Raw genomic sequence first — 16,996 nt, forward strand, 5'->3', positions numbered from 1 at the left:
ACAGGCTGCTCTGGGGACATTCCACCCCAAGAGATCCCACCGGTGGGGCTGGGTGGCAGCATCCCCAACCCAGGGCACGCAGCATCATACCCTGCACAAAGATGCGACCAGTGAATACGAGAATCATAGAATCACAGAATCATAAAGGTTGGAAAAGACCTCTAGGATCATCAAGTCCAACCTCCTAACCAACACTCCCAGGCCTCCTAAACCATGGCCCCAAGTGCCACATCTACACAGTTTTGAACCCCCCCAGGGATGGTGACTCCCCCACTTCTCTGGGCAGCCTGTGCCAAGGCCTGACCACTCCCTCAGGAAAGACATTGATCCTAATCTCCAACCTAAACCTCCCCTGACGCAGCTTGAGGCCGTTCCCTCTCGCCCTGTCACTGGTGACCTGGGAGCAGAGACCAGCCCCCCCCTCACTCCAGCCCCTCTCAGGCAGCTGCAGAGAGCGAGAAGGGCTCCCCTCAGCCTCCCCTTCTCCAGGCTAAACCCCCCCAGCCCCCTCAGCCGCCCCCCAGCACACTTGTGCTCCAGACCCTGCCCCAGCCCCGCTGCCCTTCTCTGGACACGCTCCAGCACCTCAAGGCCCTTCTTGTCCCGAGGGGCCCAAACCTGAGCCCAGCATTCGAGGTGGGGCCTCCCCAGTGCCGAGCACAGGGGCCCCATCCCTGCCCGGCTCCTGCTGGCCACACCAGGGCTGACACAAGCCCGGGGGCTGGTGGCCTCCTTGGCCACCCGGGCACTGCTGGCTCATGCCCAGCCGGCTGTCAGCCAGCACCCCCAGGGCCTTCTCCGCCGGGCACTTTCCAGCCCCTCTGCCCCAGGCCTGCAGCGTTGCCTGGGGTTGGTGTGACCCAAGGGCAGGACCCGGCCCTTGGCCTTGTTAAACCTCACACAACTGGCCTCGGCCCATCGATCCAGCCTGTCCAGGTCCCTCTGCAGAGCCTTCCTACCTCGAGCACATCGACACTCCTGTGCAATTTGGTGTCATCTGCAAACTTACTGAATCGACAGCAAGTCTGCGGTGGGGCTCCGTTTTCATCTCTGGGCTCTAAGCTCGCCTGTCACACATGTACCCATGAGCATCCTTCACATCCTTAACCCATTCACATCCTTCACCCAACTTGATCACAGTGAGGACAGACTTCAGCAGGTGCTGCATCCCCACTGTCTCTCCCCCGCTATCCCTCGGCAGGGTCATCCACAGCTGCTACAGCAACATTTTCTGCCTGTAGCCACTTGCTTGGCTATTTATTCTGGACACAGTGGCAGCTCCCAAGCCACTGGAGCTCATCCTGGCTCCGAGAGGTGAGGTTTTTCTTGCAAGCACCCAGACATGGCAGCAGCCAGCAACCGGCCCCGGAGCACCTCTCTCCCTGAGACTGACTCGTCCAAAACCACCTCAGTGGAGAAGACACATCTCCTGGGACCTCAGGCTTGAAGCTGATGAGCTTTCAGATGCCCAGAAACAACAATTCCACCGGGTTAGAGCAGAAGCAGTCAGAGCAGAGGACACGCCTCCCAGAAAGGACTGGGCTTTCCATAGGAAAGAGGCTTCAGAACAACGTTGCTTTCAGAGTTTCCCCACAAACCTCGAGGCTGAGCACCGAGCACTGCCCAAAGGACAGTTTTAACAGCAACTGTGACAAACAGCATGAATTTAACATGTTCCCGAGAAGGGCGAGATGCCTTGGGGAGAGCTACTCCTTCCCATCCACTCCAGGTGATGCTTCCAGCTGCCTTCAACAGATGAGCATCTCCTGCTTCCTTCAGCCGCGGCCATTGGGATCACTGAGACAAGCATCCTCCATAAACATTGCCCCACTGCTGCATCCCGGCTCCCACAACGCGTTTCTGGCAGCCACTTTTCAGCAGCTGGTATCACTTCGCAGCATCCCTCTGAGCCAACAGCCAACCCCCAAGCCATGCTACCTTTATCCTGTCGATGTTGGCCTCCATCTTCAGCTGCTCCACCAGCTTGCGGGCTTGCGCTATGCTAGCAGTGTTGTTGCTAGCCATGGGCAGGCCAGGCGTGCTCTCTGGATGGGCTGCGGGCACAAACACACGTGGGTGAACTCTTGGGCTGGGCAGAGCTGCTCCCAGCCCTGAAAACCCCAAAACGATGGGCTGGGGTTGCATGGGTGAAGCTGTTAGAGCTGAGCTGTGGGAATGAGGGCGTGAAGATGGGACATGCAGACCTGTGCATTTCAGCCGGGGTTTAATCCTATGTTTATACAAAGGCAGTGAGCCGCCAGCCTTTGTGGGGATACGGATAGTGACACACTGCCAGCAGTACCTTCCTGTGCCCTCCCTATAGTACCCAGAGCAGTGGGTGCCCTATAAGCCATGCTTAGGGGGCACCAGGACCTTCTAGAGCATAGTCTGCAGCAGCAGGACCCCAGCTAAGCTGTACTTTAGCTTTTGCTGTTATATGAACGGCTGTGGTGGCAACAAGGCAAAAGGAAATCAGAGAACAGGCTTCCCCCGAGGCAGGCCTGCGCTGCCCAGAGCTGCCGTGCCAGGCTCGTTCCCCTGCCCGGAGCCAGGCACATCATCCAGCCCTGTGCTGGTGCCCAGCGTCCGGTGTCCCTTGGCCTCCCTTGCTTTGTCCCTGCTGCCAGCTCGAACATTGAGATGCTAAACAGGATGCTGGAGTTTCCTGTTTCTCGATATTTCTACCCCAAGCAGGCGGGGGACACTCATTAAGTCCACACCATCTCGATCACGGATGTTTTTCCGTTGCCTTATAACAGCCGCAAGCTCCGGCAGCGGCAGCCAGAAACCCAGTGTTCAGCTCATCCAGCAGCTGATGCTTTCACAAGCACCGAGTATTTTACACCAGAGGCACGGCTGTGCTGTGCCGGCCCCTGCCTGGCTGGGGCTGCCTGCAAGCTCGAAAAAGGGGGGGTTGGGGGATGTTCTGCAATAGCAGGGCACAGTGAGCCCCCCGCCAGCCCCTTGGGTGGTGGGACAAGGATGGCACAGCCCTAAAATGAGGGGCTTGTGGTGTTTTAGGGAGGACACTGAAAAGCTGTGGGGACCTTTAGCTCAAGCCCATCTCGGGGGATATAAGGGTGTTTGGAAGCAAGCTCATCCTGGGACCTAGAGAAAAAAGCAACCTGGCACTGAGCAAGGTGCCCATGCTCAGAGGTGACTAGAGAGCGAGCTGTGCCGGAGCCAGCTGGGGTTTTGGGATGAGACCCCTCCCCAGCCACCCCCCTGCCCATTGGGGAGCACAACGAGGAGTTATTTTTTACCAGAAGCAGGTCTCTCCAGTGATTTGTGCCTCTAGGGGAAGATCTGCTCCTCTTGGCCGTTCACTACCTTTAAATAAAAAGAATATTAAAAAAACCAAACAAGGAGCCAGGTTAGGTTGGTGTGATGCCAGTCAACGCGATGAGAACATTATTTATGACTTCAGGAAACGCAGACGCCGAGTCCCGTACCCTGCTGGGGAGGCAGAAAGGCTGTGGGTTTCCTTCCGTATCTCCCCCCTCCCGTGCCTTCCAAGCACAGCCCCTAGCGACATTATTTGTTTGCATTCAGCAAGGTTTTCGGCACAGGAAGAGGTTTCAAATCAGCATGCAACTATCCGAGGGCTGTTGGCAGCCAGGTTTTTAGCTGTCTTGCCCCGGCTTGCGGCGAGCCCCACGGCACATCCGAGCACGCGGTAGGATGCACAGTGAGAGGGGATGCCGAGCGCCGCATGCAATTTAACTGTCTGGTGCACAGAGCACGTGGCTGGGCGGAAAGAGCATCCCCTGGGGAAGGCTGCCAAAATCCTTCCCCCTTCACTGCAGCTCCCACCGAGCATCCCTGACAGCCTGTGCTCCTGCCTGGGTCTGCCCTCGTCGGGCAAAGCTCCGCACCACGGCTTGAGCTTTAGCTCAAGCATTTGTGCTGTTTCCGCACTGGTTTTTCTCAGCTCTCCCCCAGTTTCTTTGCTGGAGAGGCATTTGAACAGCAGGTTACCAGGGTGCGTTTCTTCTGCTTTTGCTTTCGGTTCTCCCTGCAAAGCCACAAAGTGGATGGCGGTGCCGGTGACAGCCTGTTACTGGCATGGCAAGCCGGCACTGGGCTGGTGGGAAAAGGATCAGGATCCTTGGTGGCCAGGATCACCAAGGTGTACATCACCCAAGGCACCATTGCATGGTTTGGAGCCTGTGGAGACTTTTTTAATGCAGCATATTATTCTTATTTTATCTGAAAATATTCTCAGTGATGTTAGAATCATATCATCATAGAATCATTAAGGTTGGAAAAGACGTCTAGGATCCTCAAGTCCAACCCCCAATCCAACACCCCCAGGCCTCCTAAGCCATGCCCTGAAGTGCCACGTCTAAACGTCTTTTAAATACCCCCAGGGACGGTGACTCCCCCACCTCTCTGGGCAGCTGGTGCCAATGCCTGACCACTCTTGCAGTGAAGACATTTTTCCTAATATCCAATCTAAATCTAATCTAATGTTGTGGCATTTCATACAGAGGACTGCGGTCTGTGGCTGCTCTGGTGGCAGAGTCACTTAGGGAGTGAAGTTTAATGTCATGGAAGGAGGCATGGGAGTGGGGAGGATTGCTGAGAGCCTCTCTGTGGCTGCTACAGCCTGGATGTTTAAAAAAGTGTACATATCCAACCCTGCTACCACCCTCATGCATCGAAACCCTCCCATACTCTTACTACATCTAGCTCTAGAGGCACTGAGGTGGAAAAGACAGCCCCAAAAACAAGGTCAGAGAAGACTGGGACAGAGGAGAGGACAGCTGTGTGAGTACCCCACCGAGCACCGGGCTGCTGGGATGATGCCAGGGACCCTGTAGCTCGCAGGACCCCGCTGTCACCAGCACTCAGCCCCTCTGCAGAAACCTGAACTTGAGCCGTTTTGGGGCCAGTGAAGGTTTTATAGCATTTCCATGCTGTGAGCAACTGGGTGTGCTTCCTTCGATGTGAATAACAACAATAGCAGGTGACACTTCAAACTGAGCTCATGAATATCCCCCACTGAAAAACAACCCCTCTAACAGCCCAGGCATCACTCGGGCAGCAGCAAAGCTGTTCAAGCAGTTTTTTTGTTATCCCAGCATGAGGATACCTCACCATAAATGCAAAGCCTCCATGCCTTTTCATTTGGATTTGATTTAAGCCAAGCCAAGCTGCTAGAGCATCCTCCTCTCCTTCAACCCCCAGTGCCTCTTTACTAATTGCAACCAACCTAACTACACCCTGGCAGGTGCCGCTGCCCCACACCACAGCAATACGTGTATTTCAGACTAGATATAATGAAAACATTTTTTACCATGAGGCTGGTAAAACACTGGCACAGGTTGCCCGGAGAGGTGGTCGATGCCCTACCCCTGAAAACATCCAAGGCCAGGTTGGGCAGGGCTCTGAGCAACCTGATCTAGTTGAAGATGCCCCTGCTCATGGCAGGGGGTTGGACTAGATGGCCTCTAAAGGTCCCTTCCAACCCAAGCCGTTCTGTGACCCTATGATTTATTTCTCTTCCCCAAGACCCAACAAGGTGTGGGCTTCCCTGCCGCCGAACCCCATGCTGAACTAGAAAATACTTGTTAGTGGGTAGATGCCAGGAGCATCAGACTTCAGACAAATTAAAACCACCCCAGGAAGTATATAAATCCTCAGATAGGAGTTAAATGCCAAAATATTTGAGGATGGCTGTTAGAAGGAAACTATCTTTCCAGGCAGCTTATTCCCTAGCGGAGTCCCCTTTGCCCAGCAGAGCTCAGCTCCTAACCCTGGCCATCGAAATCGGCACCTTAAAGCCAAAAATCACCGTGCTTCCTGGTATTTCCTGATCTCCCAGTTGTCCCAGGGCTCTTCTCACACCCGATGCTGTTGTGCTAAAGTTTGCCTGCAAAGGAAGGGGTTTAATGGCACTCACAAGGGAATACAGAGAGCATCTTATTTCACCCGCCTAATGGCACATGTGCCTGGATAATAGGACTCCTGCCTTGGAGCCCACAGGTTAATGAGTAAGGATGCTATTTTATTTTCATGCTAATGATGTTTAGCATGTACAGTACATGGATATCATCTCTTTTGAGCTCTGCACTGTAATTACAACTCAGGATCTCACCAGGTTGTTTTGATACTTGTCTGTTGTGCAGAGGGGTCACAGATATTTTACTGCATGTTGAATTCATTTACAAGATGCAAAAGCCCTTGCAATAAATGTCTGGGCTCGGAAGTTTTGCTGCTGATTTTTGCTAGCTGGTACCTATGCTCCAAAAAAACACCTAATTTTTTTGTTGTGTCTGTTTAATGAAGAGCCAGTGACATACATGAATGACATTTTCTTCTTTCACCAGTGGTACCCAGCCAAAACAGGCACCAAAAATTGGGATTTAGTTGGGCAAACGGGGAGGGACGCCTCTGACATTGGGGCACCGATCAGCATTTACAGCTGTGTCTGCTCTTGGTCTTGCTCTGGCTTTGCCAAAATCTTCAGCATTTACCCATGATGTGGAGCAACAAAACCCAGCCCGTGAGCTGCCCGCTGTCACTGTTTCAGCATGCACATAGCAAGCTGCTGCCCAAGGGGATGAGGTTCGACTTTAATTTGCTCTGTGTTAAAAGCTTTGGGCCAAGGGCCAACCAGGCCTCCTCCATCCCAGTAAGCTAACCACGTCTGTCTTGCTTTCTGGATGCGTTTTGTCCTCCCAGCATATCTATGGATCCTGTGCCCCCCTTAAATATTATTCTGATCCAGGGGAGAGTGCTGGTGCTTCTCCCATCCCCCCCATCCCTGAGCAAACCGGCACGGAGGTGCTGACCCCCATCCCTCCCGCCAGTGCGCAGCCCAGCGCCTGCTTTCGCTCCAACCCCGAGCCTCTAGACAGTCAGTGATAAACTAATTTTGTAGAATCACAGAATGGTGTGGGTTGGAAGGGACCTTTAGAGGCCATCTAGTCCAACCCCCTGCCATGAGCAGGGACATCTTCAACTTGATCAGGTTGCTCAGAGCCCCGTCCAGCCGGGCCTTGGATGTTTTCTGGGGATGGGGCATCTACTGGCCTCATTGGGCAACCTGGGCCAGGGTTTCACCACCCCCATCATGAAAAATGTATTCCTTATATCTAGTCTGAATTTACCCTCCTTTAGTTTAAAGCCATCACCCCTTGTCCTGTCACAACAGGCCTTGCTAAAGAGGCTGCCCCCATCCTTCCTATAGTCCCCCTTTAAGCACTGGAAGGCCACAGTAAGGTCTCCCTGGAGCCCTCGCTTCTCCAGGCTGAACAACCCCAACTCTCTCAGCATGTCCTCGTAGCAGAGGTGCTCCTGCCCTCGGATCATTTTTGTGGCCTCCTCTGGACCCGCTCCAACAGGTCCATGTCTGTCCTGTGCTGAGAACCCCAGCGCTGGACGCAGCACTGCAGGGGGGTCTCACCAGAGCATAGGAGAAGGGCAGGACCCCCTCCCTCGCCCTGCTGCCCACGCTGCTGGGGATGCAGCCCAGGGGACGGTTGGCCGCCTGGTCTGTGAGCGCACATTGCCGGCTCATGCCCAGCTTTTCATCCACCAATATCCCGAAGTCCTTCTCTGCAGGGCTGCTCTCCATCCCTTCAGCCCCCAGCCTGTATGGATACTGGGGATTGCCCCAACCCAGGTGCAGGACCTTGCACTTGGCCTTGTTGAACCTCATGATGTTCACACGGGCCCACTTTTCGAGCTTGTCCAGGTCCCTCTGGATGGCACCTGGTCCTTCAGGTTAGTGATCCGCATCACTCAGCTTGGTGTCATCTGCAACTCTGCTAATGCCTGCTGCTCCTCATCCAGCTCTGGCCCAGTGAGCCACTGGTGCTGCCTCCTGGCACAGCCAGGCATAAGCTGCTTCGCCACAGCACCACCTCACCAAGGAGCGAGGCAAAATGCCATATACAACCCAAAAAGCCACTGCAAAAGGAGCATTTCTTGACACCGGAGCAATTGAGCCCTCCTGCTAAGCTGCCATCCTACTCCTCCCTCCCAAACTGGGCTCCTATGGGGCTCTGGCATCCCGCAGCTGCCAGCCCTGCTTGCAAGAGTAATCAGCCTTCGTTTGCCAGCTCCTCGTCAGCACAATCTGCCGCCTGCTTTGCACAGAGCTGTGCCGAAAGGCTGCAGAGCAAGCGCTTGGGCAGAGGGGTCCCAGCCTCTGAGCGCCTTGCACCGGCTCCATCACCAGCCCAAAACCCACAAAACCTGAGCCCAGCTTCTCCCCTAGCTTTTTCCCTCCCCTCTCTCTTGGGATTTATCTCAAGTTGCCTGTGGGTGGAGACCAGAATTCTAATAAATATTTTTTAAATGGCATTTTAAGGGCGATTATTTAGTCCAGTTACCTTAAATAGGCAAGTATCATTACAGAAGGGGTATCTTGAAGCATATTTTGCACTGGGTTGGGTCCACCACTGTTCAGCAGCAGCGCTAACCCTGGCTGGGACATGGGCATCCTTGCAAAGCAAATGGGCATCGGGTGAGATTTTGCAGGTGTCACAAGACACCTCCTGCCTCTCTAGGGGGTCTGCAGCCTTTGCCCACCCAACTGCGGTCCTCTGCGCTTTTAAACCTGTGGATCACATCCTCTCCTGTCGCCCAATTTTCTCGCCTTTTTTCACCTCCCAGTTGTGTTTTTTCTCCGCTTTGCAGAAAACCATTCTCCCCACACCTCCCAGCCAAACCGAAAGGAAAAGCGGTTGTTCTGCAGGAAAGAAACCGAAAACACTGACATCTGCCAGGGCAAAACCTCACTGTTCCTCCACCATAAAGACCGAGAGAAGCTCCCCAGAGCACCGCATGGCATCACCCACCACCAAGAACAGCTCCTTTTCAGAGTGAAAGCAGACGCCTCTCTGTTTCTTGGTTTCAATTAAAAAGCCATGCTTTTCATCACTGATACACCACTATTTTCCACCCAGTTAGTAACCAAGTGGGTGAACCCCATTAGGGTAGCCAGGATTTTGGGGAGCGCAGGGCTCAGGTTTGTTCCTACCAGACAGGCATCACCCAGGGGTTTTTTGGTCCAGAAAATGTGCCAGGCTGGGAATTGTAATGGAAGGATCTGCTCCGGCTCTCATCCATGCTGGGATTGCTCCTGGCCCCTGCGCACCCCAGTGGCTGAGACCAGCCCAGCTCGCTGCATCCCAGGGGCACCACAGTCCCCACTGAGGCAAGCGGTCTCTCCTGAAAACTGCTTTTCCTCCCCAGAAAACAGGTGTGACGCGGCATCCAGAACAGAGAAGTGAGCGTATGGCCATGCCATCGCCCCCCCCCCCAGCCAGCGCTGACGGTCACCGGCCGGCTGGAGCGTGGGAATCCCTCACGCAGAGCTGGCTGGCTTTTCAAGCCATCCTGTTGCTTTTGCTAAAAGCCATTGCTAAAAATAGGCAGATCGGCTGAAAAATAATTACTAAATATACACAGAAAAATATAAAAATATTACAGACAAAAAGAAAATAGCAAAAAGCCGTGTTTCCAGGGGGTGGGAGCTGGTGTAATTGCATTGATCTTGACAGCAGTTGCAGACCTAGCTGGGAAAGAAGCCTTAATACACCCAAAATCCATGCGTTTCATTATTTCCTTATGCAAAGAAAACATTACAAGCTAGATTTGTGCCTGCAGGGTCCCACCACACCACTTTGCTGGGGCCCAGGACCTTAATCCTCAGCAGTGGTTACAGCCGCAGCTCCCAGTCCCCATCCACGGGGATTTTATTCCATTTTACAACATCCTTTTTTAACGCCCAGTGCCCAATACAGTGCTTAAATCACCAAAAAGCAGCTCACAGGTCGGAGACATGCTGGCAAAAAAAATAAATAAATAAATTTAAAGGTGCCTGAGTGGAAAATGAGCCTGTTTCCATGGAAACAGCTTTGTTACCACACCAGCATCCAATCCCTCCCGCCAAACAGGGTCGAGGTGGGATGGGTGCCCGTTCCGGCCCTGATGCTGGTGTTTTGCCCACGGTGGCGGGTTTCGGTGCCGACCCCGCAGTTGGCCTGGCTTCCCGCTGCTTCTGTGGCAGTCGGGGTGGGTGCAAATCTGTTGCCAGTCTTAGCCTATTCAGCCATATTTCACCCCAAAAGCAGAGCCGGGGTCAGACCTAGCCTGCCGCTGGCTCAGCCAGCCCTGGCTCTGCTGGTAAACCTCATTATCAAGGCAATGCAAAGCATAGGGAGTGAGATGGAGCTGCTGCAAAGACTTTTCTCTTCCATAATTTTGCTGGGGCATAGAATAAAGAGCTCAGTGCTAGAGCTGGCATTGCAGAGAGCGTGGATGGGGATGTCCCCTCCATCCACCTTGTGCTGCTGGAGCCGACTGCAGTTGAAGCCCAGACCTCATTAATATCTCCAGTCGACAGCACGCTTTTCCATGAATTTTGCAAGCAGTAAAGGTTTCAGCAACATCCATCCATTTGGAGAGCTGAGCATTTCCCAGCGCAGCCTGTCCAGGCTGAGGCTCCAGGAGAAACCTCCTTCCCAAGAGGCACATACAGACCTGGAGAGGAGCGGGACAGGGCAGCGGTGATGGAGACAGGTGGCTCTGGCCCCACGGGGACATCCCAGCTCTCACAGGGCTGTCCCTTTTGCCTGGAGAAGTCACTGTGCCATGGGTGTTATGCGAAAGTGAGAATCTCAGCTTTTTATTTTCTCACGGGTGTCCTAACGGTTCACAACGAAGGCAAACAGAAACCAACCTCGACTTCCTTTTTTTTAAGTTTGTTTTTTTTTTTTCTTTGAGAGATTATTGGGGTGAAGGACCAGCCGCCGGACAGCACAGCCTGGCACATCTGCTTCAGTCCCTCCTGCCACCGTTTATAGGAAATGGTGGCTCTCTTTGGCCAGGAACTGCAGGGATGGAGCACCGACCTGCTCCGGGGTCAGAACAAGGCTCCGGCACCGCAGGAACGCTGCCGAGGGTGCAGATCCCTGTGCTGAAGGTCAGGGGTTTAACGGCGGCAGCATTTCCCCAGCTGATGAAGCTGGAGATTTCCAGCAAGCCAAAAAGCCGTGCGATGCCCCCACCTTGGCCCAGGGCCTTTGGGGATGTACCCCTGAAAAGGAAAAACCACCCCATCATCATTTGCGGGAAAACCCTGGGAAAGAATGTCTGTTTTTATGCACAAGGGACAAACCCAGCAGTGTGCGCAGAACAGGCACTGGGAGGATGGGTGCCCTGGGAGCTTGGCCAAACACTGCGGAATAAGGATGCCCAAATATGTGGTCCAGCGGTCCAGGCAAGCAAAGCTGCAGCTGAGCATCACCTTCTTCTCATGGCCTGAGTTTTCATCCAGATTAAAAATACCTGTCATTGCCGTGAGTCATTGCCGACTCGCTTCTGACCTCCGGTCAGCCCCTCGTCGTGCTCTCAGCACCCACACACGCTCGTGGCAATGCTTCCCGGGGGCAATGCCCGCCGGGGGGGCAGCCGGGCTCCTTGCTACCTGCTTATGCCGTAGCACAGAAATAAAAAGGCCTTGGCTGTCATGTTTTGGTGTGACACACCAGAAGGGACAGATAAGGGCACGTATCTTGTCACACCAGCACCAGCACCGCCTTTCGGGCTCTCCTGCAGCAGAGGGTTTAAGCACAGGCTCCAATTCTGTGGCCTCCACAGGGGCTGAACAACGCTACTGCTGCACCTCACCGAAAATGAAAATGATTTAAGGGTTGGGTTTTTTTCAGTTGTTTGGGTTTTTTTGGTTGGGTTGTTTGGTTTTTTTTAAAATTTAACAAAATGTTAAAACACACCCAGAGGCCAACAGGAGGCTGAAGGCTCGCTGCAGTGCATATGAGGGGAGTGGGAACACAGAGACCCTCTGCCCTGCAAAACCCCAGGTGGTCTTGCAGCAAAACCTTTGCAGTAAAGGGCACGGCTGCTCCCCTGTTCAAGCTGCACTTAGCTTTCATCCTACCCAGATTTAAAAAAACACTAATAGTCTCAGTTGCTTGCATTTTATTTTTACAAAACTTGCCTGAGAGGAGAATATGCAGCTTCAGAAATTCCCTAAACCCACCAGGACTCCCCAGAAAACCAGGGTTTCTCAGAAATGCCCCACTGGCTGCCTCCTGCAAAGCAGTACCTGCGCTACCTGGGGCATCACTGACCTCCCAGTCTGCCTGGAAGATGGAGACATATCCACAGTCTTTGAAGTCCCCCAGATAGACCAAAGTACCTCCAACACACAGACAGCTCAGTAAACAGAGAAAAAGAGAAGAAGGGGAGAATCAGGCAGAGAGGAGAAGTGCTGAGGAGGGACGTGCAGGTGGGTCACGCTTCGCCCCAGGCTGCTGCAGGTGTCCTTTCTGTTGAAGGAGCTCATGGGAGCCCATCCAACCATCACCCACCAGTGCAGACCTCCCCTCCGGACATGCCTGCTGTCGCAGCAGCAAAGCTGTCACCTTTCTTCCCCCCCAAACCAATGTGCAGGGCTCTCCTGTGGTCCCGTATCCTCCCATAAGTCGGCTGCCTGGATTTCTCCCCGCCAAATCCACAAAACCCCTGAAAAAGTGGCCACTGAGCCTTGGGGCATCACAAGCCCGCAGGTTTCTCCCATGCTGGAGGGTCTCTCCCCTGCACAGGGGTCAGGCCAGGCTGGAGGTCATAGAATGGTGTGGGTTGGAAGGGACCTTTAGAGGCCATCTAGTCCAACCCCCTGCCATGAGCAGGGACATCTTCAACTCGATCAGGTTGCTCAGAGCCCCGTCCTGCCGGGCCTTGGATGTTTTCTGGGGATGGGGCATCTACTGGCCTCATTGGGCAACCTGGGCCAGGGTTTCACCACCCCCATAATGAAAAATGTATTCCTTATATCTAGTCTGAATTTACCCTCCTTTAGTTTAAAGCCATCACCCCTTGTCCTGTCACAACAGGCCTTGCTAAAGAGGCTGCCCCCATCCTTCCTATAGTCCCCCTTAAGCACTGGAAGGCCACAAGAAGGTCTCCCTGGAGCCCTCTCTTCTCTGGGCTGAACAACCCCAACTCTCTCAGCCTGTCCTCGTAGCAGAGGTGTTCCAGGTCAACAGCACTACCTGCAGCCCTGGGCAATGCACCTTTTAACATCAGTTAAAATACTACGCCAATATCCTTGAAAAAACTCGAGTATATTATTTTGCATTTCTACTGCAGCAATGGCCAAGGAATGACTAGTTCCCCTTCTATAATGCGCTGTACCCACGCTGTATAACACAGCAATCCCCCTCTTCAGGATTATTCTCAGCCTGGCAAAACACAGAGGGAATGACGCTTCCCAGACTGGAGTGACCCTGATTTAACCGCATCAGGGGCAGCTGGTGATGACCGAGCACTACCAACACCCACGCATCCATGGAGCAGCAACTCTATGGTAAAAGCATGAATGAATCGACCAAATAAAAAATTCCCGTTGAAACCCCAATCATCTCTTGGATACCGAAATCCACCCCACAAAACCTGTTTCCTACCGATGAAGTGGCAGCAGGCTGGGTAGTCCCTTACTTCACAGGGCAGAAGTGTCTGCTATAAAGGAGACTCTAGGTCTAGGAAACATGCACCACCTTCCAGCTGGCCAGAAAAGGGCAGAAACCCTCAAAAAAAGAGCTCTTTTTTCCCCATGGAAAGACCTCTAGAAAACCAAAATCACCCTTTAATAAGAAGCATCATCACAGCTATGATTTCTCGATTCCTTCACTTCTTGATTCCTTCCCAAAGCCAACTCACATTGACTCTGAAATAAATTCTTTGTACACACCTTGCTCAGAAATCCCAGTTCCCTGCCTCTTGTCCCAGGACAAAAGAGAGATGGTTAAAGCTGCCGAGGAAGCTACGAGCTCCTGTACCAGGAAAAGGAGTCCAACATCTGTTCATACAGCTCTGAACTCCTGACCCTTAATTAAGGGAAGCAGCCAAGAGCTGTTATTTCATGTTAATTAACTGATCCATTCTTGGGTTTCAGTTTTTAACATCCTGCTTGCCAGGGTCAAGATAAAGACCTTTAGGGGAAGGTGCGAAATGAGGTCTGAAAGCGAAGGCAAGAAGAAGGGAGCGCTGCAAGGCAGAGGCGTTTCACCCAGCATCACATTTGCAAAAGGATTTGGATATTTGACTGTGTCAACACTGCTCCCGAAGGGACAAACCCACCCTGAGCCTCACGCAAAGTCACCCTGAATTCAAGGCCACGGTGATTTACCCACCGCCTGTCCGCCAGTGTGGTGGGGTACAGCCACCCCGAAGGAATTGGGGCGAGCCGCTGAGTTGCCCTGATTTGCTTAAAATGTCACATTTTTAGGGGGCAACCTCCTCGTGACACCAGGAAATTGGAAGGAGCATGTGGATTTTGCAATAGCTCCTGCTGCGCTGCCAGGCTGCTGGGCTCATCCTTCTGCAAAGCAGTTTTCAGCCCAGCTAAAATAAAACCAAAACCAGTCCTTTAGCTTCGAACAGAAGAGCCTCGCCGTGCCTTTTTGCCCAGATAACTTCTGCAGCAGGTGAAGCCCTCATCTGCAGAAATCATTGCAATGAGAAATCATTCTCTGATGATTTCACCCAAACCAAACCTTTATTAGAATTTTATTTTAAGTAACACTCACATGAAGTCTAATAACCCTTCCCAGCCGCTGGGAATCACCCAACAAGTTACATCAGCAAAGAAACAACCCCGTTAACCATCCCATTAGTTTAAGCCCCACCAGGAATTACCTTAGACTGCTTTAATTAGGTATCCACTGTACAAAAAGAATTAATTAATTAGTGATAAGCACCTGAACCACATTACTCATAAGGCTCTATTTCAAGCTTCAAATACAGCAAACAGGTCACAGCCTATCTGCTACAGCAGAGCGAAGCCCCTGCGCTGCTGCCTGGTATTTCTCTTCCCATCCCTGCCATCAAAGCAGCAAAGCTGGGAGCTCTTTTTTCCCCTTCTTTATCTCTTTTTTTCAGGTTTTTCACAGCATCCAGAGCTGGTGCCTTTAGAGCCACTACTCAAATAGCGGACGCATCATGTGGAGATGGGAGAGCTTTGTAATTACTTTCGGAGATTTGGCGTGCTTTAGGCACAGCGTGTGGGGTAAAACCCTGTATCTTGCAGCTACAGGTACCCTGCAAAGGTTTCACTACAAAGCTGTTGCGCTACGGCACCAATAAGATACCCGTTAAATGAGTAAAGCATTTGCTGATGGCCAGATCCCAAGCTGCAGGTGGAGGATCACCACTAGACGTGGGCGATTTTAGCAGGTTTCTGGGAGGGGGGGGGGGGGGGGGAAAGAAAAAAATAAAAGAAGAAAGAAACCATCCTTGTGCTATTCTGTATTTCCACAGTCAATAACTTTGAAAAGTAATTGACGGTGGCTTGCGTTGGCCCTGACATTTTGTGGCCTGTGACTTCCCCGCTGGCAAACTTGAGGCTACCAGGGGGAGTTTCTCAGTCCACGGCAGGGATGCGGGCAGGGCTGCAGAGCTGTGGCGGTGCTGCAAACCAGGTTAGCTGGGGCTGGCTGGGGAGAAGTAGGTTGCTCGGTCCTCGGTCGGTGAGCTGACCCATATTATCTCAATTAAATTTAACTTCTGCGGCCTGCTACTGCCTCTTTTTTTCCTGTAACCTAATGCATTTTGGTGTAAAGTAGGACCCGGTTACAGGGGCAGCGAGTACACCTGGGTCCTTCCCGATGCGATGAAGAGAGGAGGGCACAGCCATCGTGGCAGAATTGGGACAGGGATGCGGAGGGGGATCGAGGTGCAGCAGCACCGTGGCCGTGGGCTCGGCAGCTTCCCTTTGCTCAAGTCCTGACCCACCTGCATTTCTCATGGCCACGATGCTCCTGCAGAACAGCAGTTGCTTTTCTCTCCCAGGCTGTGCCCTCAGAGCCTTTCCCACGCTATTTCCCTGGATTGCCAAGCCTGTCCCCATCCTCATCCTTTCTCACCGCTTACTAACCTCCGCATACAACATCTTGGTTTTCCCATGGAGCCCAAAATCCCTGAACCAGTCCATTTTCCCCTTCAAATGCATGCAAAGCATCCCTGCCACACTTCCTGCTGAGTCAACGGCCCTGCTTTTACCACCACACGTTATTCTGGCTATATCATGAAATGACACATGCTCAGCAAACACTGATATTACGCAGACGGGAGGAGAAAGCCACCCCAGAGCTGCTAGCCTGGGCGGTGTTTTTACACTTGCAATATCAAGCATTGCGAAAAAAAAAAAAAAAAAAAAAAAAGGGAAAAAAACATAAACCCAAAGAAACAGTGCAAACCCTGTATTAAGCAGCACAAGACGGCGTTACTCATGCTGGCTCACGTTACTCATGCTGGCTCACCCTCCCCAGCCATGCATCAATACCTCCTGTGCTGGAGATCAATCTGTCCGGGCCATGCCATGGGCCCCACGTGCTTCATTTATCCCCCTCCCCGTGCCCGCTCCCGAAGCTTTAATCCTTCTGCCAAACGAGCCGGAGCTGCTGCATTTGGGCCCCGCTGCTCTGCGAGCTGCCTTCCCAAGGGCAAGCGCCTTTCCCTGCCTACCTGGCTGCTGGGAAAGCTCAGCACGGGGCTGTGCAGTTGCTTTCTATATATTTCCCAACGTGAGCTATGAAAATCAACGAAGGCAGCTGCTCTTTGGGGGGCCGGGTTTCGGTTCCAGGTAGGATAGAGGAGCAGCATCGATTCACAGCCAGCCTAACTTTTACATCAATTAAGGGAAACGCTCACACAGGGCTTAGATTTAGGCTTTAAAAAAAAAAACAACAGTGCCTCCCTTATTTGCTGCTTGCACCTCTCAATCAGACTGGGTTGTTGCATCAAAATCATCTTTTTATTCCCTTCTCTCACGGTGCGGAGGAAAGAGGCAGGGTCCCCCCCCACCGGTGTTAGCTGGGGAGCAAGGGAAGCACCGGACATGAATACAAACCCCCCAAGCGAAGATGTGAGGCTGAGAGCAATTATATTAAATCAGCTGATAAATAATGCAACGTATTTTGATGGTACCAGCCCTGCAAGCACCGCACAAACACCATCA

General features: G+C 52.7%; 1 protein-coding gene across 2 annotated transcripts in view; it reads right to left on the minus strand.

Moving 5' to 3' along the window:
* GNG2 (G protein subunit gamma 2) overlaps positions 1-16,996 on the minus strand; it is a 28,273-nt gene that overhangs the window by 2,713 nt on the left and 8,564 nt on the right. For both annotated transcript variants that reach the window (XM_064461135.1, XM_064461136.1), the window contains exons 2-3: positions 3,264-3,330; positions 1,939-2,054 (exon numbers count right to left, since the gene is read on the minus strand). In XM_064461135.1, coding sequence (XP_064317205.1) covers positions 1,939-2,025 — 87 coding nt within the window. In that variant the 5' untranslated portion in view covers positions 2,026-2,054; positions 3,264-3,330. The remainder of the gene's footprint in view (positions 1-1,938; positions 2,055-3,263; positions 3,331-16,996) is intronic.

Source organism: Phalacrocorax carbo, chromosome 9 (genome assembly GCF_963921805.1).
Source record: "Phalacrocorax carbo chromosome 9, bPhaCar2.1, whole genome shotgun sequence".
In the NCBI taxonomy this organism is placed as follows: Eukaryota; Metazoa; Chordata; class Aves; order Suliformes; family Phalacrocoracidae; genus Phalacrocorax; species Phalacrocorax carbo.